Consider the following 27,581-nt stretch of genomic DNA (forward strand, 5'->3'; position numbering starts at 1 on the left):
ACCCCATTCTTGCTACTTGATGACGAATAAGCAGCTTCCTTTCAACAGTTACCATATCAGTCCTGTAGACTGTAGTTCCCACACACTGATTCCAATAGCTATAGAGTAATGGGTCCTGAGAATAGTCATTTCCAGTGACCTTCCACCAGCTGCTGCTGATAAATGACATTCATCTGAGCCCTACAAACAGAAGCGAAACTCACTGTTGAACAGCACAGAATGCCAGCCAACGTCCTAGTTGTCACTCTGGCTTTACACCACGCAGGTCTCTATTGTCTGTGTTATAGTGTCAGCGGTAACTCATGGTAACTGGAGATCCCCGTCCGGCTTAAAGTAATTTGTTACCAACGGTGCGCGACGACATTCTGCTCATAATGCCCGTATTTCAGCTGTCGTCATACATCCGTTCGTCAGAGCCATTTAGACACACCTATGCCTGCGGTGTAATCTTCCTGGAAAGATCGCGCCTACGCTTTCTCGTAAACTTTTGTCCTAGGCGTATCTCCTCACCTCTCGTCCTGAAATCATTGCCCTACAGCGATCTGCCAGTACGATGCTCCCATTTTTTCCATGCCTTCAGAGTACTGAAGTCGGCAGCAGTCAGTCAACGTATTAGTGGTTTATCTCTTTCCATTTCGCTCGCCGGTGTGGCCGAACAGTTCTAGAGGCTTCAGTCTGGAACCGCGGGACTGCTACGGTCGCAGGTTCGAATCCTGTCTCGGACATGGATGTGTGTGATGTCCTTAGATTAGTTAGGTTCAAGCAGTTCTAAGTTCTAGGGGACTGATGACCTCAGATGTTCGGTCCCATAGTGCTCAGAGCCATTTGAACCATTTTCTTTCCATTTCCGTCACCGTATATTGTATGGCAGGGATTGTAGGACTGATCCCTGCGGTACCCTTTATTAGTCACGTTCTGTGACTCAAAAAATTTTCCGCTCTTTATTACACTGAAGTACATGAAGGAAAGTGAATAAGTCGCAACACTGCTTTCTGATACCCTAAAGAAGACCCAATTGTGGAATATTCAGAATTTACATTTTAGCGGAATTCATTGCCTGTCATGTGCATTTCGTAAAGACGAAACTAGGGAGAAAAACTTCCAAAAATCATACATTATAAATCGCTTTACAGCCTACATCCTGACAAACGTGAAAAACAAATCTGTCACACGAGGATACAACAATACAATGAACTTCCATGCAATAAATATCTATTACAGATACAGAGAAGTTTGAGAAAAAAGTAAAGACTTATAATACAGCACTCCTGCATCTAATCAATAAGAGAGTATTTTTCTAACGTGTAATAGTAATTTTATATGAAGGTAGTATCTGTTCCCGAAAGAACACATACCATTGATGACCATGCAAATTCTTTAGAATGAAATGATAATTAAATCGAGACCCTTGCTGCAAACAGGCGTTGATATGCATCACTGGGAACATGTTAAAAACGTGTGCTCCGACCGGGATTCAAACTCGGGATCTCCTGCTTACATTGCAGACACTCTATCCATCTGAGCCACCAAGGGCACAAAGGACAGTGTGCCTACACGGACTTATCCCTTGCACGCTCCTCGTGACACCCACATTCCCCACACGTCCATACCACTATATTCGTAGTGCGCCTAATAGATGTTTGCCCATCACTTTCATTATTCGTGGCAGATTAATCTACCAAGGTCCATACGAGTTGAGGCATAGCGTGTGAGTTCGCATATCTATTAGGCGCTCTACGAATGTAGTGGTGTGGACGTGTTGGGAATGTGGCTCTCACGGGGAGCGTACAAGGGATAACCCGTGCAGGCACACTTCTCTGTGCCCTCGGTGGCTCAGATGGATAGAGCGTCTGCCATGTAAGGGTTAGATCTCGGATCCGAGTCCCATTCGGGTACAAATTTTCAACAGGTCCCCAGTGATGTATATCAACGCCTGTTGGCAGTTAGGATGGAGATTTAATTATCATTTCATAATAATAATTTGACTTGCCCTTACGACGTTAGCCAACATGTCCATGCTGTGAGGGTGATGTGGCAGGACTGTCAATAAAGTTATATTTCCTATGGCATCGTTTAACGATGAAGGCATCCTTTTGGGTAAAGTAAGCCAAGCGTGAAACAATCCCCATTTGACCTCCAGGTAGTGGCCACTCAGGAGCACCTTGTTATGAGAAAAAAAAAAAAAAAAAAAAAAAAAAAATTTCTACAGGGTCAGAGTGTCGAACGTTAAATCCCTTAATTTGGCAGGTAGGTTAGAGAACTTGAAAAGAAAAATGAAGGTATAAAACAGTAATTAGAGTAGAGCAATGGTAGGGAGAACAAGTGATCGCAAAGTTGTCAACATAATACTGATCAGGAATAAAGCAAATGTAGATCTGATAGTGAAGATAAATTACTCTCTATAGCAGAGTTATCAAATTGTCTTTTTCAAGATAGATATGAAGTCACGACTCATTATAGTAGTACATGTGTATATGTATCAAATAGCTCCACTGGTGATGAAGAGATTAAAAAACACAAGTGATTAAAAGACTTTATGATGAAACAGGAGAAATTTTTCAGCATACTGAGACTGTGTTGTGAGATTGGAATCGATAACAGTAAAAGGAAGCGGAAAGAAAAGGAATCGAGAAGAAGAAAGACAGAGGAAGAAAGAATTTTGTATGGTACACATATTAATCATTCGCAATAATGATAAAAGGTTACATTCGTGGGAGACCTGGAGGCGTTGGACGGGTTCTGATACACGGTAAGACAGACATTTAGAAATCAGATTTTAAACTTCAAAACATTTTCAGAAGTAGAGGTGACTGTAACCATAATTTATTTGTAATAAACTGCAGATCAAAACTGACAGCAGAGCAGGAAGTTATGGAGATGAGACCTCGATAAGTTTTAATAACTGGAAGTTATTGACTATCTCAAAGGGAAAATTAGCCAATGACGAAGTGAAATATGGGCAAGGAATACAACAGAAGGTGATTAAATACAACAGAAGGTGAGTAGCCTCGAATGTTGGAATAATACAGTAAATTAAGCAGAGAAACAATGCCCAAGAGACGGTCTTGGATAATGCACCAGACATTACACTTCACTGATGTAAGTATATAAAAATGCAGTAAAGGTAACTTGGAAAGGGAGTACATACGTCCAAAACATGTGAAAAATGGCAAAGCGGAAATGGCTAGATGATGTGCAAAGCTGTAAGAATCTGCATGCTGAATATAGGGAAATACGTTAAGGACCTTTATGAGTATTAAGAGCTGCTAGTGGAACAAAATGTTCTCAATCCCAGGTTCGAACTCCGTCACCGCTTAAATTATGAATAAAAATCTCCGCCAGTGGCATACCCGTTCTTCCGGCATAAGCAGTGACGCTCAGTCATCCGAAGGCATTGTCAAAGAGGGCGGAGGAGCCGATAGGATTTCTGGGCCCTCTCTTGCCCTTGGGCTGGGAAACTCCCCGTAAATGCGGAAGAATCAGCTATGGTCAATGGCATGAGTATGTAGAAGGCAAAAAAACCAGCGCGTTAAAGATAATTTTGTGTATCAACAGGGCATGTGGCCTGTTCTTAAGAAACGGCCATGATGATCTCTCTGTTGGTAAAAAATTCCAGACTATTCTTCAATTCGGATCAAATGGTTCAAATGCCTCTGAACACTATGGGACTTAACAACTGAGGTCATCAGTCCCCTAGAAGTTAGAACTACTTAAACCTAACTAATCTAAGGACATCACACACATCCATGCCCGAGGCAGGATTCGAACCTGCGACCGTAGTGGTCGCGCGGCTCCAGACTGTAGCGCCTAGAACCGCTCGGCCACTCCGGCCGATTCATTCGGATCTCATGAGGTAACTGCCAAAGGGGAGTGAACATGAGAAAAATATTAAATAACAAACGAAATGATAACGTTCTACGAGTCGGGGCGTAGAATATCAGAAGTTTGAACATGACAGGTAAGCTAGAAAATCTGAAAAGGGAAATGCAAAGATATAGTGGGGGTAGTGAAGGAAAATGGGAAGAAGACAAGGATTTGTCGTCAGATGAGTATAGGGTAATATAAACAGTAGCAGAAAATGCCACAAGGGGAGTGGTATTCGTTATGAAAGTGAGGCATAGAATGTGTTACAGTGCACAGTTCAGCCAGTCCAGTGACAGGGTTTTTCTCGTCAGAGTCGACAGCAAGCAAACAGCGACAACGATAGTTCAGGTACATATGCCGACCTCGCAAGCTGAAAATGAAGAGGCAGCATACGTATAAGAGAATATTGAACGGGTAATTAAGTACTTAAAGGGAGATGAAAACATATTTGTCATGGGGACTGGAATGCGGTTGTAGGGAAGGAGTAGAAGAAAATTGTTTCTGGAGAAAATGGGATTGGGGTTATGAATGAGAGACGGGTAAGACTAACTGAGTTCTATAACAAATTTCAGCTACTCATAGCGAAAGGTCTGTTTAAGAATCACAAGAGGAGGAGGTATACTTGGAAAATACCAGAAGATACAAGAAGATTACAGTTAGATTGCATCATGTTCAGGGAGAGATTCCGAAATGAGATACTGGAACAGAAACAGACTCAGATAGCAATTTAAGAATGATGAAGAGTAGGCTGAAGTTTAAGGGACTAGTCAGGAAGAACCATTACGCAAAGAAGTGGGATACGAAACTATTGAGGAATGAAGAGATATGCTTGAAGTTATCTAAAGTCATAGATGAAGCGCTAAGGAATAATTCAGTAGGCTGTTCAGTTAAAAAAGAAATGAGACCTGTAAGAAGAGAATCACAGAAACTGGAATGAGAAACATAGATAAAAAGAAGATAACTGCGAAGAAACCGTGTGTAACAGAAGAAAAGCCTCAGTTTATCGATGAAAGAAGGGAGTACAAAACAGTTCAGAGAAATTCAGGAATACATAAATAGAAGACGTTTAGGAACGAAAGAGATAGGAAGGTCTGGGAAGCTAAGGCGAAACGACTGTATGGAAAATGTGAAGAAACTGGAAAAGAAATAATAGTTGGAAGGACTGACTTAATGTATAGAAAACTCAAAACGACCTTCGGTGAAGTTAAACGCAAGGGTGATGATATTAAAGTGCAAAGGAAATTCCGCTGTTAAGTACAGAGGGGAGAGAGGAGACATGAAAAGCGTACATTGCAGCCCTCTATGAGGGGGAAGACTTGTCTGACACGTTGAGACACTACCTACACAAGGGAGTTTAAACTCTCATCCTGCTCTAGCTACGTACTCGAGTAAATCGGGAAGAAACCTTACCGTACGGTACAAAGTCCCCCTGCCAATTCACAATGATTTACAGAGTTTGGACGTAGTTATAGACATGATGTCAGAAACCAGATGCAGACTAATCCTTTCTTCCCATTGGTATATTTCTCCGTCTGTTTTTTTTTTTTACTGTTCTTTTATTGTTTGTATTCTCGTAGCTAGTCTGCACTTCAGAAAGTTACACAATCACGAATGTCTAATATTGACTTTTGTATTACTTATTCAGTAAGTGTTTTTGCCTGTTCTGTTGTAGCACAGAAGCCACTATAATTCTGTATTATCGAGGATAGCCTACAGACTCCTTCTGGAATTTATTGGAACGTATTTACTGACATGTAAACATTTTTTATTTAGCTGCTGCAGAAAGAGGGAAACATAGGAAAAGCGCTGAATGCGTTTTTCTCAATACCTGCCCTTCTGTACGAAACTGTAATTTATTGCATTTATGGACACATCATGACCGACCAGGTAAGTGTTTAAGTAATTGTAATATATTTTTTTATTTGTGAGACAACCGCAAATATTCTGCAACTTGTTCATGGTAAACCCATTCGGGCACAGTTGTAAAACATTTTTATTGACCGAAGTCTTTCAAGACAGAGGTCGTTATACACCTCCAGGGTTTTTGGGGTCTAAGCCCCATCATCAGGTGTATGTAGCAGTAGTAGGACGTCATGTTCATGCTCAAACAACTGTAAGGCATACATGTACCGTGGGTGGACCATCAAATGCCTCAATTTGGGATGTTATTTGACTGCGTGCCTATGACATATGTTTGCCTACAAGTGGTTTAGGCTTTGACATAATGTTTGACTTCTGCTACATTTCAGATACGCCTGATGATGGGGCTAAGAGAACAAAACCGTGGTAGAGTATAGCGACTGCTGTTGTGCAAGTCTTCGTTCAATAAAAATGTTGTACAACTGTGAGCAAATTGTTTAGCATGGAAAGGTAATATAGTTTGTTCTTATTTTACCGTGGCTGAGTAAACGAAGTTTACGTAACGTTTCCTTGGCGACGAACTCACCGTAAATTAGGAGGGTGTTGCGCAGGGCGCCACAGGGAGAAGCTGTCTGCAACTATTGCACTCCTAGAAATTGAAATAAGAACACCGTGAATTCATTGTCCCAGGAAGGGGAAACTTTATTGACACATTCCTGGGGTCAGATACATCACATGATCACACTGACAGAACCACAGGCAGATAGACACAGGCAACAGAGCATGCACAATGTCGGCATTAGTACAGTGTATATCCACCTTTCGCAGCAATGCAGGCTGCTATTCTCCCATGGAGACGATCGTAGAGATGCTGGATGTAGTCCTGTGGAACGGCTTGCCATGCCATTTCCACCTGGCGCCTCAGTTGGACCAGCGTTCGTGCTGGACGTGCAGACCGCGTGAGACGACGCTTCATCTAGTCCCAAACATGCTCAATGAGGGACAGATCCGGAGATCTTGCTGGCCAGGGTAGTTGACTTACACCTTCTAGAGCACGTTGGGTGGCACGGGATACATGCGGACGTGCATTGTCCTGTTGGAACAGCAAGTTCCCTTGCCGGTCTAGGAATGGTAGAACGATGGGTTCGATGACGGTTTTGATGTAACGTGCACTATTCAGTGTCCCCTCGACTATCACCAGAGGTGTACGGCCAGTGTAGAAGATCGCTCCCCACACCATGATGCCGGGAGTTGGTCCTGTGTGCCTCGGTCGTATGCAGTCCTGATTGTGGCGCTCACCTGCACGGCGCCAAACACGCATGCGACCATCATTGGCACCAAGGCAGAAGCTACTCTCATCGCTGAAGACGACACGTCTCCATTCGTCCCTCCATTCACGCCTGTCGCGACACCACTGGAGGCGGGCTGCACGATGTTGGGGCGTGAGCGGAAGACGGCCTAACGGTGTGCGGGACCGTAGCCCAGCTTCATGGAGACGGTTGCGAATGGTCTTCGCCGATACCCCAGGAGCAACAGTGTCCCTAATTTGCTGGGAAGTGGCGATGCGGTCCCATACGGCACTGCGTAGGATCCCACGTTCTTGGCGTGCACCCGTGCGTCGTTGTGGTCCGGTCCCAGGTCGACGGGCACGTGCACCTTCCGCCGACCACTGGCGACAACATCGATGTACTGTGGACACCTCAGGCCCCACGTGTTGAGCAATTCGGCGGTACGTCCACCCGGCCTCCCGCATGCCCACTATACGCCCTCGCTCAAAGTCCGTCAACTGCACATACGGTTCACGTCCACGCTGTCGCGGCATGCTACCAGTGTTAAAGACTGCGATGGAGCTATGTATGCCACGGCAAACTGGCTGACACTGACGGCAGCGGTGCACAAATGCTGCGCAGCTAGCGCCATTCGACGGCCAACACCGCGGTTCCTGGTGTGTCCGCTGTGCCGTGCGTGTGATCATTGCTTGTACAGCCCTCTCGCAGTGTCCGGAGCAAGTATGGTGGGTCTGACACACCGGTGTCAATGTGTCCTTTTTTCCATTTCCAGGAGTGTATTTTTTAATGTTATCCGTTATTTTATTTGTTGAAATTTTCTTAGAATTTATTTGTCTTAGTCCCGCGGGGTAGACGCGCGGTCTAGGCCGCCTTGTCATGTTCCGTCCGGCTACCCCAGTCGAGCCGACTGTTGTGGCTGAGCGGTTCTAGGCACTTCAGTCCGGAAACGCGCTGCTGCTACTGTGGCTGGTTAGAATCCTGCTTCGGGCATGGGTGTGTGTGATGTCTTTAGGTTAGTTACGTTTAAGTAGTTCTACGTCTAGGGAATTGATGACCTCAGATGTTAAGTCCCATAGTGCTTAGAGCCATGTGAACCTTTTTCTCCCATCGGAGGTTCGAGTCCTCCCTCCGGCATGGGTGTGTGTGTGTTGTCCACAGCATAAGTTAGTTTAAGTTAGATAAGTAATGTGTAGGCTTAGGGACCGATGACCTCTGCAGCTTGATCCCATAAGACCTTACCGCAAATTTCCAAATTTTCTTTGTTGCAAGTACTTGACAGATGCAATAAAAAATTTGCTGACTTAATATTTTCCACTCAGCAAGGATAGTTTGATATAACTTAGTGACAACTTAAAAAATGCTGACAAGAACCATTTTCTACCTTTAGCTGTCTTAAAAAGTACAATCCGCTGGCCGTTTCAGTTTACTTACGTGAAGTGTTTCGCACACAGCTTCAGTCGAAAGCCATTAAATGTGTTTTTGAAGGCTCACCATCGAAAATGTAAGGAAATACCTCAGAAATATGGTCATTATACTCACAGGTCAAACACATACATGAAGACGACACCCTTTCTACTTAGAGTCAGTTTACAAAAATTTGCCCACATATCCAACACAATATCTTTCCTCAAAGCAATCACGTCTTTGAAGTCTGCAGATGAATATGTTAAGCGTCTTTTGGCAAAATTTATAATGAACCAAAACAGAAAAATATAATGAAAATTTATCACTAAGATTGACTAAGGTGAATACATGTATTCACTACGTGGATGTTGCACGGGCGGTACGCAACAGCAACAAAATTTTTAAAGTCGTCAGAAAGGAATCTTACCTATAAAGAAACGTCTTGCATACTTTGTAAAAAAATTAAATTATAGAAGAAAAAGAATCTTTCGGTATAGTGATCCACTCGCTAAAATATCGACGAAGTGCACATAGCTGAAAATATTCAAACTGCGAAGTAAAGGAAGAACGATTGGAGTTAACATCTCGTTGATAACAAGATCATAAGAGACGGAGCAAAATACCATGCTGAGGGAGGATGGGAAAGTAAATAGGCCGTGCTCTTTCAAAGGAGCCATCCCGGCATTTTCCTGTAGCGATTTATGGAAATCATGACAGGGGTTTGACACGTCGCCCATTCACTTGCGAGGCTATAGTGTGTGTGATAACACTGCACCACCTCGCTCTCTATGCGCAATGACGCAGCAAGTAAATTGTATCTGAGACAGAACTGAGAGCAATAAGGCGACGATACCTTAACACTGCAATACATAGCTCTACAAATGTTTGAAATGTGCTCCATATTAGGACCAGGTTCTTTTCGGTTAAGCGGCGATAGGTTTTCCAACCGGGAATATTGCTACTGGAGGCGTTGACCTTATTTGGAAAGGAAAACTTCCAAAATTATGCTCGAAACCGAACAGTTTTATTCAATGTTTAAGACGGTACAACCCAGATAGGAACATGAAGGACTACTACCTTATGTGTATGTGTATCTAATGTGTGTGAGAGAGTAATATCAATGGCTTACGGGGTGCGAGCTGTAGCGTATCTCACAATTGCAACAGGATGTCACAGCTGAGGCCCGAAACCCATCCCTCACAATTGTGCACCAAAATAATGCGATGCCCAGCCCGGAAACGTACTGTAATATCGTACAAATCAGTTCGCTACCGCCAAGTACGGAGCTCCTCTACCGCTTCTGGTCGAATTAAGGGATGACCAACAGAACAGAAGATGCTATAAAGTTAGTTATAGCTATGTGATTTTCCCATTAATTACTATGTGAAAACTTCTTTTGCATAAGGGTCACCCTGCAGTGGAGATTTTAAAAATGGAGGATCGCTGTAGTTTAGAAACTGCGGTTGAATAATTTTACTACCTTCCCGCCTCCCACGTAATCTGACGGCAAACAACAAAAATTCTTTTAGTCTAGAGTTCTAATTTTGCATTTCCTCCAACTGTAACAGTCTGATCACACAGTACTATGCCGAAAAGTCGAGATGGCTCTTTGTTTACGTAGCGCTTTTCTAACACAACTATTAATCCATGGTAGATCTTTCCTGTCATTTAAAACCTTACTCCAAACATACTTGTCTAGAGCATATTGAAAGATGCCTTTGAATTTTTTATATTTGTTCTCCACATCTTCGTCCTCATCTCCGAATATTTAATGCTGACTAGTGCTGAGATATTCTGAAATTTGTGTCCTGTCAGCCTTGCTGAGCTAACACGTCTTCCTACCTTTCTTAACATTCCTTGTATTACACGTCATCACAGATGCTGTCTCAGCCTAATGATCACTGATACCTTCCTCTACCTACGACGCTACAAAGAGACAGCTCAGTCAGTACCCCGCGTGCGTTGCTAGTTGTCTTCACTGAATCAGCCAGCCGCCGAAAGGAGCCGAGAATGGCCTCAGAACCCAAGCGGCAGGCGTCTTTCGTGCCGACATGTGCCACTACATGCAGGCGGTTGCACCCAGTGAGCACGTCAGCCGCCGGCAGGGCCTCCTCCACATCACGGATGAGACCGCCCTACAGACATACCGAATGGACACTGGAATTCTTTCCCGCCTTGCTTGCTATCTCCCTGAGGGTCTCCATCAGCCGCCTAACATTGGAGCTACCAATGACAAACATACTCACCCTCTGTACTTGTTCGGACTGGGCAGGAAAATCGACCACTGGCGCAATAGGAGAGGCATCCGGTGCTTCCTCAGACTTATCATCAACACTGGGAAGCTCCTTGTACCTGTTGCTAACAAGGGAACCTCCCCATCGCACCAAGCTTAGATTTAGGTATAAGTTGGCACAGTGGATAGACATTGAAAAACTGAACACAGATCAATCGAGAGAACAGGAAGAAGTTGTGTGGAACTATGAAAAAAAAAAAGCAAAATATACAAACTGAGTATTCCATGCGAAAGATAGGCAACATCAAGGGTAATATGAGGTCACGAGCGCTGTGGTCTCGTGCTTAGCGTGAGCAGCTGCGGAACGAGAAGTCTCTGGTTCAAGTCTTCCATCGAGGGAGAATAATTAATTTTATTTAATTTATGATTATCACATCCACAAGAAAATCTAAGTGGGGCAAGGTAGAAGAATCTTTTTACCCATTCGCCTTGTGTGCAAGTTAGGTGGGTCGACAACATATTCCTGTCATGTGACTCACATGCCGTCAACAGTGTCGTATAGAATATATCAGACGTATTTTCCTGTGGAGGAATCGGTTGACCTATGACCTTGCGATCAAATGTTTTCGATTCCCATTGGAGAGGCACGTCATTTCGTCTACTAATCGCACGGTTTGGCGGTGAGGTCGCAAAACACAGACACTAAACTTATTAGAGTGAACAGAGGCGTCAATGAACGAACGGCCAGATCATAACTTTGCGAAAATAAAGAAAGTAAACTTTTCACTCGAGGGAAGACTTTAACCAAGTACCTCACGTTCCTTGGCTGCTACCGCTAACCACGGGACGACGGCGCTCCTGACATCAGATTACCCTTGATGTTGCTTATCTTTCGCATGGACTACTCAGTTTTTATATTTTGCCTATATTTTTCATAGTTGCACACAACTTCTTCCTGTTTTCTCGATTGATCTGTGTTCAGTTTTTCAAGGCCTATCCACTGTGCCAACTTATATCTGAGGAGGGTGCGATGGGGAGGTTCCCTTGTAAGACGTAGGCAGCCAGCCGCACGGCCTGCTACCCCTTTGGGCTTCCGCCCAGTGATACACGAACCCACCACTGTCTGCCACCCACTCTGGAGTGAGGACGGACGGGTCAGGTGTTGTGTATCAGAAGCCGCAGAGACCTCCAGGCCATCAGGGGATTCCAGTGGCACCAAAGGTGTTGCACGTCTCTTCACTTGCGCTCTGACATCGCCTCAGCTTTGAGCAGTAGCTAGAAACTTGTCCACGGTAGCCAACGCAGCGTCCAACTGTTTACGGACAGCAGCCAACTCTCCTTGTGTCCTCTCACAACAAGCACAGTCCCTATCCATAAAGTACCGTTTGTAAAATAGGTATAAGGTATCAAACGGCACTACTGATTGAAAATATACCAAAGGAGAATAAAGTAACACTGAAAGTTGCTGTGCAGATTTCTCGCTGTACTCTGAGACCGCAAGCTATTAAACATAAATAAATTTCTCTATGAAGTTGATGTGTTTACAGAGACTTGTTATTAGAAATCATGTTCGCCGCAAAGTTACTGAACGATATAAATATTCAAACCAGAATGTCCTGATCTAAACTGTATGCTGTCTACTAGCAAAAAATTAAAACTTTGTGGCGTGACGGAGTTCTTGGCGACGGGAAAATTTACATTGCTGCGCGCCTTCTCGGCCAGGCGGCTTATTCGCAGTGTCATATCCTACAGTAATCCACTATTATATACGTTCGCTTCTACTGTACAGTCGTTGTATACATTCATTTAATAGTTCAGTTTAATTACTCAACCTAATTGTGAAAGAAAGTGCAGTGAATTTGAGGCTCAAGACAGTAAGGCGTAAATAAGAATAGCAAATAACACAGTGCCTAATTTTTGCAGATGATAACATAAAGTTGACAGTCTCCTGCAGAGAGCATTTTCAAGAGTTTCTCCTCCGCCCTCGAAGAACGGAAGCTGAAAATGAACCAATGAAGGCCTCAAAAAATGGGGGTGATTCTAGGGTAAAAATACTTTAAGGTAACTCCACAATTAAGCAAAGTTATTTAGATAGTGTCATTACAGAAAATAACTGAGTTATTCCAGCCATAAGTATTCTTGTGGGTAAAGTTTAAGGATGGCGATAAAAATGACATACAATTATAGACCAAAACATTCCTGTATAGCGTACATCGTTACAAGCCAATGAATTCAGAGAAGCAGAAATGCTATGAGAGAACCAAGCGAGGGCAATGTTACCCAGAAAATATTGGTTCAATAAGAACAACAAGAGGGCACTGCTGGAAGAAGCTATGTTGAGAGATATCTACACGAGGCGGTGGTGATAAAAAAAAGTAAATTTCCTTAGTCTTAATAGCTTGTTAGAATGTGTAACAGAGAAATATCCTTATGCTGAAAAAGGAGACAGTTGTTCATAAACTTCTTGGGCGAACTCTAGTGCGTCATGGTGTTCATAACGCTTCAGTATGAAATCGAAATTATTTTGAAACCCGTTGTTGCTACCGGTAGTATATTCATTCTTCCTCTGAACCAAAGCAGTGATGTCAGATACGTTGTAGCCACTTATATTATTTATTAAAATATAACATTGCTTGTATATCATTTTATATCTGAGATTTTGTTTATAAGAGATGCATTTCTTTGCGTAAGTAGTTCCTGTTTCCTTTCTTGTAAAAGTTCCGGGATGTAGGACATAAAACTCGAGATCGTTATTGTACTGTTTGGGGAGTATGTAATTGTCATTTAGATGCGTTGTACTAATAAATATTAAGTACAGTTCACCACGACAGAGTTCAGAAAAAAGTATTTCTTTAATAAAACAAAGTATCAGGAATCAACACGAATTAGCAAAATAATACTCAATTTTGGCTTCGAAACGGCCTGTCTACTTTCAGTCTACAGCCATACTGAAGAAGCGTTGGGGGACTACCATAAGTAGGCGAAGGTAGCAGTATGGGTAGAAACATAACAAAATACAGTTACAACTATTTCATTGCCACTATCATGTCAAAACAGATGACAGAAGCAGAGAAAGCTGGCACTAACACGTGTGCATTTCAGCAAGCTTTTCACCTTTAGATCTACAGCGTGCAGTATCAAGATACTGACAACCTGTGGCAGAGAGTTTATAAACTGAAGAGTCAAAGAAACTGGTACACCTGCCTAATATCGTGAAGAGCCCCCGCGAGCACTGATGACGCAACACATGGCGGCATGGACTCGACTTATGTCTGAAATAGTGTTGGATGTTAGCTGACACCATGAATTCTGTAGGACTGTCCATTAATGTGTAAGAGTACGAGGGGGGGGGGGGGGGGTGGAGATCTCTTCTGAACAACATGTTGCAACGCTTCCCAGATATACTCAATAATGTTCATGTCAAGGGAGTTTAGTGGCCAGCGGAAGTGTTTAAACTCAGAAGAGTGTTCCTGGTTCCATTCTGGACGTGTGGAGTGTCGCATTGTGCTGCTCCAATTGCCCACGTCCGTCGGCATGCACAATGGCTGTAAATAGATGCAGGTGATAAGACCGGAGGCTTACGTACGTGTCACCTGTCAAGATTCGTATGTACACGTATCAGAGGTTCCATATCACTCACACGTCCAGCCGCTCGATACAATCTGAAACAAGACTCGTCCGACCACACAACATGTCTCCATTCATACCCAGTCCAATGTCGGTGATGCCGCGCCCAGGCGAGGTGTAAAACATTGTGTTGTGGAGTCATCAAGGGTAGACCAGTGGGTTTCCGGCTCCGAAAGCCGATCTCCATAATGTGTCACTGAATTTTTCTCACGCTGACACTCGTTGGTGGCCCAGCATTGAAACTGCAACAATTTGTGGAATTGTTGCACTTCTCTCACGTTGAACTATTCTCTTTAATCGTCGTTGGTACCGTTCTTGCAGGATCTTTTTCCGGCCGCAGCTATGTCGGAGATTTGATGTTTTATCGGATTCCTGATGTTGCCGATGTTGTTGTTGCTGTGGTCTTCAGTCCTGAGACTGATTTGATGCAGCTCTCCATGCTACTCAATCCTGTGCAAGCTTGTTCATCTCCCAGTACCTACTGCAACCTACATCCTTCTGAATCTGCTTAGCCTATTCATCTCTTGATCTCCTTCTACGATTTTTACCCTCCACGATGCCCTCCAAAGCTGAATTTGTGATCCCTTGGTGCCTGAGAACATGTCCTACCAACCGGTCCCTTCTTCTTGTCAAGTTGCGCCACAAATTCATCTTCTCCCAAATTTTATTCAAAACCTCCTCATTAGTTACGTGATCTACCCATCGAGTCTTCAGCATTCTACTGTAGCACGACATTTCCAAAACTTCTATACTTTTCTTGTCTAAACTATTTATCGTCCATGTTTCACTTCCATTCATGGCTACACTCCATACAAATACTTTCAGAAACGACTTCAAGTCACTTAAATCTATACAGGATTTTAACAAATTTCTCTTCTTCAGAAACACTTTCCTTGCCATTGCCAGTCTACATTTTATATCCTCTCTACTTCGACCATCATCAGTTATTTTGCTCCCCAAGTAGCAAACCTCCTTTACTACTTTAAGCGACACATTGCCTAATGTAATTCCCTCAGCATCGACTACATTCCATTATACTAGTTTTGCTTTTGTTGATGTTCATCTTATATCCTCCTTTGAGGTCACTGTCCATTCCGCTCAACTGCTTTTCCAAGTCCCTTGCTTTCTCTGACAGAATTGCAATGTCATCGGTGAACCTCAAAGTTTTATTTCTTCTCCATGGATTTTAATACCTACTCCAAATTTTTCTTTTGTTTCCTTTACTGCTTGCTCAGTATGCAGATTGAATAACATCGGGGAGAGGCTACAACCCTGTCTCAGTACCTTCCCAACCACTGTTTCCCTTTCATGCTCCTCGACTCTTATAACTGCCATCTGGTTACAGTACAAATTGTAAATAGCCTTTCGCTCCCGGTGTTTTACCCCTGCAACCTTAGAAGTTGAAAGAGAGTATTCCAGTCAAAATTGTCAAAAGCATTCTCTAAGTCTACAAATGCTAGAAATGTAGGTTTGACTTTCCTTAATCTTTCTTCTAAGATAAGTCGTAAGGTCAGTATTGTCTCACGTGTTCCATCTTTTCTACTGAATCCAAACTGGTCTTCCCAGAGGTCGGCTTCTAACAGTTTTTCCATTTTTCTGTAAAGAATTCGTGTTAGTATTTTGCAGCTGTGACTTATTAAACTGATAGTTCGGTAATTTTCACAGCTGTCAACAGCTGCGTTCTTTGGGATTGGAATTTTTACACTCTTCTTGAAGTCTGAGGATATTTCGCCTGTCTCATACATCTTGCTCACCAAATGGTAGAGTTTTGTCAGGACTGGCTCTCCCAAGGCCGTCATTAGCTCTAATGGAATGTTGTCTACACCCGGGGCCTTGTTTCGAATCAGGTCTTTCAGTGTTCTGTCAGACTCTTCACGCAGTATCGTATCTCCTATTTTACCTTCATCTACATTCTCTTCCATTTCCATAATATTGTCCTCAAGTACATCACCCTTGTAAAGATCCTCTATATGGTCCTTCCACCTTTCTGCTTTCCCTTCTTTGCTTAGAACTGAGTTTCCATCTGAACTCTTGATATTCATACAAATGGTTCTCTTTTCTCCAAAGGACTTTTTAATTTTCCTGTAGGCAGTATCTATCTTACCCCTAGTGAAATAAGAAGCCTCTACATCCTTAAATTTTTTCTCTAGCCATCCCTGCTTAGCCATTTTGCACTTCCTGTCGATCTCATTTTTGAGACATTTGTATTCCTTTTTTCTTGCATCATTTACTGCATTTTTATATTTTCTCCTTTCATCAATTAAATTCAATATTTCTTCTGTTACCCAAGGATTTCTACTAGCCCTCGTCTTTTTATCTACTTGATCCTCTGCTGCCTTCACTACTTCATCTCTCAAAGCCACCCATTCTTCTTCTACTGTATTTCTTTCCTGTCAATTGCTCCCTTATGCTCTCCCTGAAACTCTGCGCAACCTATGGTTTAGTCAGTTTATCCACGTCCCATCTCCTTAAATTCCCAACTTTTTGCTGTTTCTTAAGTTTTAATCTACAGTTCATAACCAATAGATTGTGGTCAGAGTCCACATCTGCCCCTGAAAATGTCCTACAATTTGAAATCTGGTCCCTGAATCTCTGTCTTACCATTGTATAATCTATCTGATACCTTCTAGTATCTCCAGGATTCTTCCATGTGTACAACCTTCGTTTATGATTCTTGAACCAAGTGTTAGCTATTAAGTTATGCTCTGTGAAAAATTCTACCAGACGGCTTCCTCTTCCATTTCTTATCCGCAATCCATATTCACCTACTATGTTTCCTTCTCTCTCTTTTCCTACTCTCGAATTCCAGTCACCCATGACTATTAAATTTTCGTTTCCCTTCACTACCTGAATAATTTCTTTTATCTCATCATACATTTCATTAATTTCTTCATCATCTGCAGAGCTAGTTGGCATATAAACGTTTACTACTGTAGTAGGCATGGGCTTCGTGTCTATCTTGGCCACATTAATGTGTTCACTATGATGTTTGTAGTAGCTCACCCGCAGTCCTATTTTTTTCTTCATTATTAAACCTACTCCTGCATTACCCCTATTTGATTTTGTATTTATAACGCTGTATTTACCTGACAAAGAGTCTTGTTCCTCCTGCCACCGAACTTCACTAATTCCCACTATATCTAACTTTAACCTATCCATTTCCCTTTTTAAATTTTCTAACCTACCTACGCGATTAAGGCATCTGACATTCCAGACTCCGATCCGTAGAAAGCCAGTTTTCTTTCTCCTGATAACGACGTCATCTTGAGTAGTCCCCACCCAGAGATCCGAATGGGGGACTATTTTACCTCCGGAATATTTTACCCAAGAGGATGCAATCATCATTTAACCATACAGTAAAGCTGCATGCCCTCGGGAAAGATTACGGCTGTAGTTTCCCCTTACTTTCAGCTGATCGCAGTACCAGCACAGCAAGGCCGTTTTGGTTAGCGTTACAAGGCCAGATCAGTCAATCATCAAGACTGTTGTCCCTGAAACTACTGAAAAGGCTGCTGCCCCTTTTCGGGCCTCTTAACAGATACCCCACCGTTGTGGTTTGCACCTACGGTACGGCCATCTGTATCACTGAGGCACGCAAGCCTCCCCACCAACAGCAAGACCCATTGTTCATGGGAAGGATATTCACGATATACTCGTGAAATGGCCGTACTGGAAAATCCCAACTTCATCGCTATCTCGTGCGCCGACTATAGCACCACGTTCGAACTCACTTAAATCTTGATAAGCTGCCATTGTAGCAACACTAACGGATCTAACAGTCCGCCAGAATTGTCTTACATAGGCGTTGCCGACCGAAGTGCTTTATTCTGCTTGCCTTAGGTATCTCTCTATTTGAATATGCGTGCCTATACCAGATTCTTTGGCGCTTCAGTGTATTAGGATTGGAGGCGTCCAGTATCACACTCGGCCAGTTCAATGAAGACATGTTTTTCATTATGGATTCAAATCCTGTACAGGCAAAGCAATGATGGATACCAAAGTGTTTCTTTCATAGTTAAGTCCTTAACGGCTTAATATTGAACTTCTACGTTTCGTCAAACCTCGTTCGTAATGAACCCATTTTTTTGTTAACTGAAGTTTTCAGATGTTATTTTTATTGTATTTTATACAGGGTGAGTCACCTAACATTACCGCTGGATATATTTCGTAAACCACATCAAATACTGACGAATCGATTCCACAGACCGAACGTGAGGAGTGGGGTTAGTGTAATTGGTTAATACAAACCATAAAAAATGCACGGAAGTATGTTTTTTAACATAAACCTACGTTTTTTTAATGGAACCCCGTTAGTTTTGTTTGCTTCCTACTTTTACACACTACTGTTCCAAGACATTCTTTAGCCACTTCTAGAACTGTGTCCCTGTACCTTGTCCATTCCTTTTCCAATGACTGTAATTGACTACATTCAATTAACTGGTACATTTCTGAGATCGCTGTTATGTACTTGTGCCTGATTTCCTTATCCTGAAGTTACCCCACTCTTAACCTCCTACATATGGACCTGACCACCTGCACTTTTGGCCTCACAATCCCAATTTCATTGCAGATTAAATAGTGATCAGTGTCATCAAAGAATCCCCTGAATACACGTGTGTCCCTCACAGCCTTCCGGAATTCCTGATCTGTTACTATCTAGTCAATGACAGACCTGGTTCCCCTGCCTTCCCAAGTATGTTCTTATGTTTAAAAAAGGAGTTAGTGGTTACTAAGCCCATACCGTCACAGAAATCCAAGAGTTGTTTCCTGTTCCTGTTGGCCTCCATATCCTCTCAAAATTTACCCATAATTTTTTCATACCCTTCTGTTCGATTTCCAATCCTGGCGTTAAAATCACCCATGAACACTGTCCTTGTCCTTTACTCTAACAACTACATCACTGAGTGCCTCATAAAAACTATCCATCTTATCTTGATCTGTCCCTTCACAATGCGAATATACTGACACAATCCTAATTACTTGCTTGACACTGTCAAATCTATCCACATCAGTCGTTCGTTTACATACCTTATTGCAACTACGCTGGGTTCCATTTCTTTCCTGATGTAAAGCCCTACACTCCATTGTGCTATTTCTGCTTTGACTTCTGACAAGTAGACCTTGTATTCTCCCACTTCCTCTTCTTTCTCACCCCTTACCCGAATCTCACTAACAGCTAAAATGTCCAGCCCCATCTTACTTGCAGCCTCTGCCAGCTCTAACGTCTTTCCAGAGTAGCCCCCATTGATATTAATACACTCCTGGAAATTGAAATAAGAACACCGTGAATTCATTGTCCCAGGAAGGGGAAACTTTATTGACACATTCCTGGGGTCAGATACATCACATGATCACACTGACAGAACCACAGGCACATAGACACAGGCAACAGAGCATGCACAATGTCGGCACTAGTGCAGTGTATATCCACCTTTCGCAGCAATGCAGGCTGCTATTCTCCCATGGAGACGATCGTAGAGATGCTGGATGTAGTCCTGTGGAACCGCTTGCCATGCCATTTCCACCTGGCGCCTCAGTTGGACCAGCGTTCGTGCTGGACGTGCACACCGCGTGAGACGACGCTTCATCCAGTCCCAAACATGTTCAATGGGGGACAGATCCGGAGATCTTGCTGGCCAGGGTAGTTGACTTACACCTTCTAGAGCACGTTGGGTGGCACGGGATACATGCGGACGTGCATTGTCCTGTTGGAACAGCAAGTTCCCTTGCCGGTCTAGGAGTGGTAGAACGATGGGTTCGATGACAGTTTGGATGTACCGTGCACTATTCAGTGTCCCCTCGACGATCACCAGAGGTGTACGGCCAGTGTAGGAGATCGCTCCCCACACCATGATGCCGGGAGTTGGTCCTGTGTGCCTCGGTCGTATGCAGTCCTGATTGTGGCGCTCACCTGCACGGCGCCAAACACGCATACGACCATCATTGGCACCAAGGCAGAAGCGACTCTCATCGCTGAAGACGACACGTCTCCATTCGTCCCTCCATTCACGCCTGTCGCGACACAACTGGAGGCGGGCTGCACGATGTTGGGGCGTTAGCGGAAGACGGCCTAACGGTGTGCGGGACCGTAGCCCAGCTTCATGGAGACGGTTGCGAATGGTCCTCGCCGATACCCCAGGAGCAACAGTGTCCCTAATTTGCTGGGAAGTGGCGGTGCGGTCCCCTACGGCACTGCGTAGGATCCCACGGTCTTGGCGTGCATCCGTGCGTCGCTGCGGTCCGGTCCCAGGTCGACGGGCACGTGCACCTTCCCCGACCACTGGTGACAACATCGATGTACTGTGGAGACCTCAGGCCCCACGTGTTGAGCAATTCGGCGGTACGTCCACCCGGCCTCCCGCATGCCCACTATACGCCCTCGCTCAAAGTCCGTCAACTGCACATACTGTTCACGTCCATGCTGTCGCGGCATGCTACCAGTGTTAAAGACTGCGATGGAGCTCCGTTTGCTACGGCAAACTGGCTGACACCGACGGCGGTGGTGCACAAATGCTGCGCAGCTAGCGCCATTCGACGGCCAACACCGCGGTTCCTGGTGTGTCCGCTGTGCCGTGCGTGTGATCATTGCTTGTGCAGCCCTCTCGCAGTGTCCGGAGCAAGTATGGTGGGTCTGACACACCGGTGTCAATGTGTTCTTTTTGCCATTTCCAGGAGTGTATCCCCCCATCTCATTACCATTTGTTTGCCACGTCGTATCTTAGGAGTCCCTTGTTTGTCAGTTACAGGTGGGACTCCGTCACCTCCAAAGGTCCGAGGCATTTTGCTCTGATTGTTGCCAGCATCATATTTAAAGTATCAGGGAAGCAGGTTGCTAGCCTTACTTGCCCCGAGTCCCATTGGGTATTACCCCTAACGGTTGAGGGACTAACCGGTGGATTTGGTAGTCTTTGCCGTATGAGCACAAAGGTGACCACGACTCAGAAAATGCCCGAGATGCCCTGCCTTATTCCAAAGTAACTGGTATCCCGACTGTCGGAACCACTTACTTGGCCACACATATGTTGCCCGTGGTTCATGAACTAGGACATGACTACAGGAACCCACACCATGAACCACAGTTTAAGATTTACCAGCATAATTAAAATAGGTGGTTCTGCAAACTGGCAGAGGTGACATTTCAGTTGATATCTGAAGGATTAAGGGTCTTATGTGTTACATGTATATATGTATTATTAGTCACTATTAGGAATTAATGCTCGAAGGTGCTACAGAAATTATACGAAACTTTGCCACACAACTGTTAAAACTGAAATGTTAAAGACGCGCTTCTCTGCTCTGAAGTAATACCTAAGCTGAATACTGTAAACAAAATTCGAAGCCTAATTTCTGGCGTTATTCACTTACTGCAATAGTAATAGGGCGATTAAATACAACCCAAAAATTAAGCTAATATGATTCGCGTACTCCAGTGTAAAATATTCTATGTGGTAAAATTGAGAGCGTAGTAATAAAGTTTTTTGTGAACCTTAAAAAATGCTCGGTTTCTGCAAAATTCCTTCAGCTGCTGACAGGGACCTAACTTTTCAGCGTGAGAATAATTAATTACATTTATCCAAGCCTACAGAGTGTTGTGTACTTCTTGTATTTAGAATTGTTCATAACACGTTTTTAAAATAGGTTAAAAGTGTAGTAATTTCCCCTAGTCCTACACAGATTCCTAAACCCATACAGATAATCCTGAAAATTTGTTCTTGTAATTTTTTAATTGGTATGACAGCACCAATTAAAGAGAAAAACATGCAGCGAATGTAATAGATAATTGGAACATGAATACCTCACCTAAGTAACTAACCATTTTTTTTGCACTGGAAATGATATCAATTGTAGTGTGATTTTTCTCAACGACAGCTACTCTCTACGCTCCGTACTATTATCTGTTGCATGTGCCCCACATTTTCCGTTTTAAATTTTACAAGTATTGCTATAACTAGAGACCGGATTAAATGCATTTACAAGTTGCATATACATTTGCATATATGGCTCCTTTTCACCGGTTATTGCATATTTTAACTAAAAACTAGTGTCGATGGATATTTTCGCTTTATGTTTACAATATTTCAAAATTTAGACGGGTGTTCCCTAGCTCGATCTAGTATTGATGTCTGACAGATTGACCGCCACCAAGAACTGCGTGCTATCTATCCGAGAGGCCACTGCCTAGCGAAGTCATTGCAGAAGAGGTGCAGGAACAGGCAGACAGAGTCAATGCTCCTGCGCCCGCGCTCCCGGTTAATTCCCTCCACTGTCATACCGTAAGCGTCGGCATCAATCAAATTAAACTACGCAAGGTTTTAGTCGCCCGTCCATTGTTTAAGTTTAGCTTCCTAAGCTTTCTATTAACTTGGACACGGTTGAACGTGTTTAAGACGTGTAGCTTGTAACGTGTTGTACACCATGCCACCTGAAAAAAGAAACGTCGTTTCGTGGATAGCTGACGTTCCTGACACATTTACATATGAAGGAATTGTTTTATACTGTCGAATTTGCAAGAGCAACGTTTCGTAAAAAAAAAAGTTTGAAATGGACCGGCGTGTCAAGACAGGTCTTCATATTGCAGGAATGCAGAAGAAAGGACTACAACAACTTCTGACAACAACAAATTTAATTTAAATAATTATTTTATGGTTTTTGCTCTTGTGTGTGTGCAATTTTGTCAACTGATTTCAGACATTCTGATGACATTGTGATAGAGAGATCTAGTAACTTTCTAGTTTTTTTTTCATCCAAGCCAATCAATACATACCATCCTACTACGTATATACCCTGTCATGAAACGAGTGTGATGGGAAAAACTAGAGAAATTAGAGGTAACTTGGAGGGATAGCATCAATCGTTCTTAAAGCAAAGCATTCGCGACTGGGATAGGAAAAGGGGGAATAACAGAGGTACACAAACTACCCTCCGCCACACAGACGACAAGAAACCAAATTAATATTGCATTGTGATCCGCTACTAAGCTATGTTGAAAGTTCAAATCTCTAAGCTAATGGTTGACATAGTTTAAAATCAACTGTGTGGAGTCATCAGTCTTCTGCCTGATTTGATGCATTGCTCTCCTGTCTCAACTTCTTCATATCAGAATAGCACATGCAAATTACGTGCTCAATTATTTGCAAGACGTGTTTCAATCTCTGTCTTCCTCCACAGTTTTTACCCTCTACAGCTCCGTCTAATACCATGGAAGTTATTCCCTGTGTCTTATCCTGTTCCTTCTCCTGGTCAGTGTTTTCCTCTCCGTTTCTGCGCAGAACCTCCTCATTCCATACCTTATTCGTCCATCTAATTTTCAACACTCGTATGTAACTTCACATCTCAAATGCTTGGAGTTTCTTCTATTGCGGTTTTTCCACAGTCCTTGTTTCACTACCACACAATGCTGTGCTCTAAACGTACATTCTCAGAAATTTCTTCCTCAGATCAAGGCCTATGTTTGATACCAGTAGACTTCTCTTGGCGAGGAACGCCCTTTTTGTCAGTGTTAGTATACTTTTGATGTTCTCCTTGCTCCTCTCGTAATTGGTTATTTTGCTGTCTAGGTGGAAGAATTCCTTAACTTCATCCACTTCATGACCATCAGTGCTGATGTTAAGTTTCTCGCTGTTCCCATTACTTTCGTCTTCTTTCGATTTACTCACAGTCCACATTCTGTACTCATTAGACTGTTCATTCCATTCAGCAGGTCATGTCATTGTTATTCACTTTGTCTCAGGATAGCAATCTCATCAGTGAAATATATCATTGATATCCTTTCACCTTGAATCTTAATTCCACTCCTGAACCTTTCTTTTATTTACATCATGGCTTCTTCGATGTGCAGATTGAACAGTAGGGGCGACAGACAACATCCCTCTCTTACACCCTTTTTAATCCAAGCACTTCGTTCTTGGTAGTCCACTCTTACTATTCCCTCTTCACTCTTGCACATATTGTATATTACCCATGTCACCCCTATTTTTTTCTCTGAATTTCGAACATCTTGCACTAATTACGCACGCATTTTCCACGTCGACAAATCCTGTGAAGCTCTGTTGATTTCTCTTTAGCTTTGTTTTCATTATCAAGCGTAACGTCAGAATTGCCTCTCTGGCGCCTTTACCTCTCCTACAGCGTAACCGATTGTCATATAACACATTCCCAATTTTGTTTTCCAGTCTCCTGTATATTATTCTTGCAAGCAACTTAGATTCATGAGCTATTGTGTGATAATTCTCGCATTTTTCAGCTCTTGCTGTCTTAGAAATTGTGTGGATTATATTTTTCCGAAAGCCAGATGGTATGCCACCGGACTCAATGATTTTAAAAATTTTGATGTAATATCATCTATCTATTCTGCCTTATCTGATCTTAAATCCTGAAAATTTTAAATTTTGATTCTAATAATGGATCCTTATCTCTTCTAAATCGACTACTGTTTCTTCTTCTAGCACATCAGACAAGTCTTCCTTTCCACCTATCCACTGTCTCCTCTGCATTTATCAGTGGGATTTTCATTGCGCTCTTAATGTTACCACCCATGTTTTTAATTTCACCGAAGGTTGTTTTGACTTTCCTATATGCTGAGTCAGTCCTTCTGACGATCATTTATTTCTCTGTTCTTCACATTTTTCATACAGACGTTTCGTCTTATGTTTCCTGCACTTCCAATCTATTTTATTTGTCACCCACTTCTATTTCCGTGTTCCTAAATTTTCCTGAACATTTTTTTATTTATTTCTTTTGTTAATCAAGTGAAGTACTTCTTCTCTTATGCATGGATTCTTTGCAATTACCTTCTTTGCACCTATGGTTTTCTTTCCAACTTCAGTGATCCTCCTTTTTGCAGATGTACATTCCTGTTCAACTGCACTGCCTACTGAGTTATTCCTTATTGCTATTCCTTATAGCTTTAAAGAACTTCAAGCGTATATCGTCATTTCTTAGTATGTCTTAGTATATCTTTGCTTATTGATTGTTGCTGACTAATCTCTTAAGCTTCAGCCTAGTCTTCGTCACTACTGCATTGTGATCTGAGTCTGTATTTCCTGCTGGGTACACCTTACAATCCAGTATCTGATTTAGGAACCTCTATCTGACTACAATGTAATGTAACTGGTCATGTATTACCCTGTCTTTTCCAAGTTTACCTCCTCCTCTTGTGATTCTTGAAGAGAGAGTACGCTGTTACTAGCTGAAACTTGTTACAGAACTCAATTAGCCTTTCTCCTCTCTGCTTCCTTGTTGCAAGCCCATATTCTCCTGTAACCATTTCTTCCACTCTTTCCCTTACGACTGCATTCCAGTCCCCCATGCCTATTAGATGTATGTACAGAGAGATGAAAATCTAGTAGTCATGGAGGAATAATTACCCTTTCAATTTCATCATATGCTATTCTCTCTCTCGCCTTCAGCTTGTGACGTTGGCATGTATACCTGAACTATCGTTGTGTTGGTTTTCTGACAATTCTGATAAGAATAGCCCTATCACTTAACTGTTCACTGTTACAATTTTTTCCCCTACCTTCACGTTCGTAAGGAGTCCTCCTCCCATTATACCATTTTGTGCTGCTGGCGACATTACCCTATACTGATCCAGAAGTACGAAAGTACAGTTTGCATATCATCATATCTCCTATCGGCTCTTGCTTAACTAAAATTTTGAGTGCCACGTAAATAGGATAAAACTAAAAGGACAAATATCTGCCCCTCCCAGACTCTGTAAAGCCCTCCCAATCCTTGAAAGCCATGCATTCTGTATGCGCCTCCCATCCCCCACATGGATCGTCTATGGCCTCATCCCCTCCCCACATCTTCTCCTTTTCTTGGATCACATCCACACCCTGTACATCATCTGCATATCCGATCCCCCTCACCCCCTGGTATCTTGTATCCTCTCAACCCCAAGCCCATGCCACGCCTTTAATGTTTTGTCCCACTCTCTCTTCATCTCCACACTCTCCACCTCCTCTCCCAATGCAACTTCCAGCACCTACCCCTCCCAGATGCTGAGCTTTGCCCTGATATCTAGCCCTCCTAACAACTCAAACACCTTCTTACCCCTCTCACTCCTCCCCTTCTTCTGAGTGGTTTTTTCTCCCTTCTCCACCCCCATCCATTTCCAGTGCGCCCCTTCTGTGTCTCTGCACTGTCTTCTGACCTGCCTTCTCTCTCCCACACCGTCTGTCTCCTGCCCTTTGAAGAGCTCCCTGCTGCCCCATTCCTTTTCATCCCACTCTTTACAGCCCCCCTCCACTGCCTCACATTCCTCTCCCCTTTTTTTCTCCTCTCGGGCCCCCTCACTCTTCGCATATCTCTCCTGGAAGTATTTATTCTTCAAAGTATGTGGTCTGTCTCGTACAGTGGTTTTTATGTGCCATCGTTCTGGAGTGTTTTAATACTGTGGCTCACTTTTAATTTGTGCATGTGACTTTCTCACTGCTTTTTTATATGCTACACACATCGCTCACTGTATTTTTTGACTTTATGTGTACCTTATTTTTAACTGTCCCACGTGACAGTCTCTGTGTATGTGTATATTGTAACCCCAAAGTCTCATCTTACTTTGTTCTGATGTCCCCCTTCATCGCCTTTTATATGTCTCGTGTTTCCTCTCTTTTATTAACTGTATCACTTGGCTGAAGAGCGGCGGATTGTGCCGCTGCCAGCACTCCCCTGCCCATATGGGGCAGGGAAATGAAATCACAGTAAAGAAAAAAAGAGCAAATGGGCATAGAAATTTCAAGCAGTGGTAAGGCAACGAATCAGCTCATAGGTGAAATAACGACATTCTCTATATTATCGACTCATGGACTGGCGAAAGCTTATCCACCCTTATATTATGCTCCGATTATCGATGAAAGCGGAATATCGACGTGTTTCTTTAAAAGCAATTCCGTCAAAGAGTATGTCATTCTGGCAATACTATAATATATACTTTTACTGGAAGGTGAAGAAATACAATCGCCCTTTACAAAACAAAACTGACCAGTTCTCATCACACAGAAAACTGCAACCATAAGCAGAAGTGATGAAATTAATATAATAAACTGCAGTTTCAGATTTCGAGAAAATGCTTTGATATAATTATCACGAAATTTCGAGGTATTCAGAGCTTTAACGAAGTGACTTTTTCTAATAATATTCACATTAAAAAATGTGACTGTAGCGTACGTGAATTCGCACGTTGTTGGTGGTGCTTCGACTTCTTATGCCTTGAGCGTTTTTATGATAGATACCACCCTGTGGAGTACAATGGCTCTGTCGAAGTATAACATTAAAAGGAAAAATTTATGTTCTAGAATTTCTAT

General features: G+C 42.9%; 1 protein-coding gene across 1 annotated transcript in view; it reads left to right on the plus strand.

Annotated features, from left to right (window-relative positions):
- LOC126356315 (uncharacterized) overlaps positions 1 to 27,581 on the plus strand; it is a 92,527-nt gene that overhangs the window by 56,895 nt on the left and 8,051 nt on the right. Inside the window, exon 5 of the mRNA XM_050007320.1 lies at positions 5,638 to 5,751. Within this exon, the coding sequence (XP_049863277.1) occupies positions 5,638 to 5,751 (114 nt within the window). The remainder of the gene's footprint in view (positions 1 to 5,637; positions 5,752 to 27,581) is intronic.

The sequence above is a fragment of the Schistocerca gregaria genome, chromosome 1 (genome assembly GCF_023897955.1).
Source record: "Schistocerca gregaria isolate iqSchGreg1 chromosome 1, iqSchGreg1.2, whole genome shotgun sequence".
In the NCBI taxonomy this organism is placed as follows: Eukaryota; Metazoa; Arthropoda; class Insecta; order Orthoptera; family Acrididae; genus Schistocerca; species Schistocerca gregaria.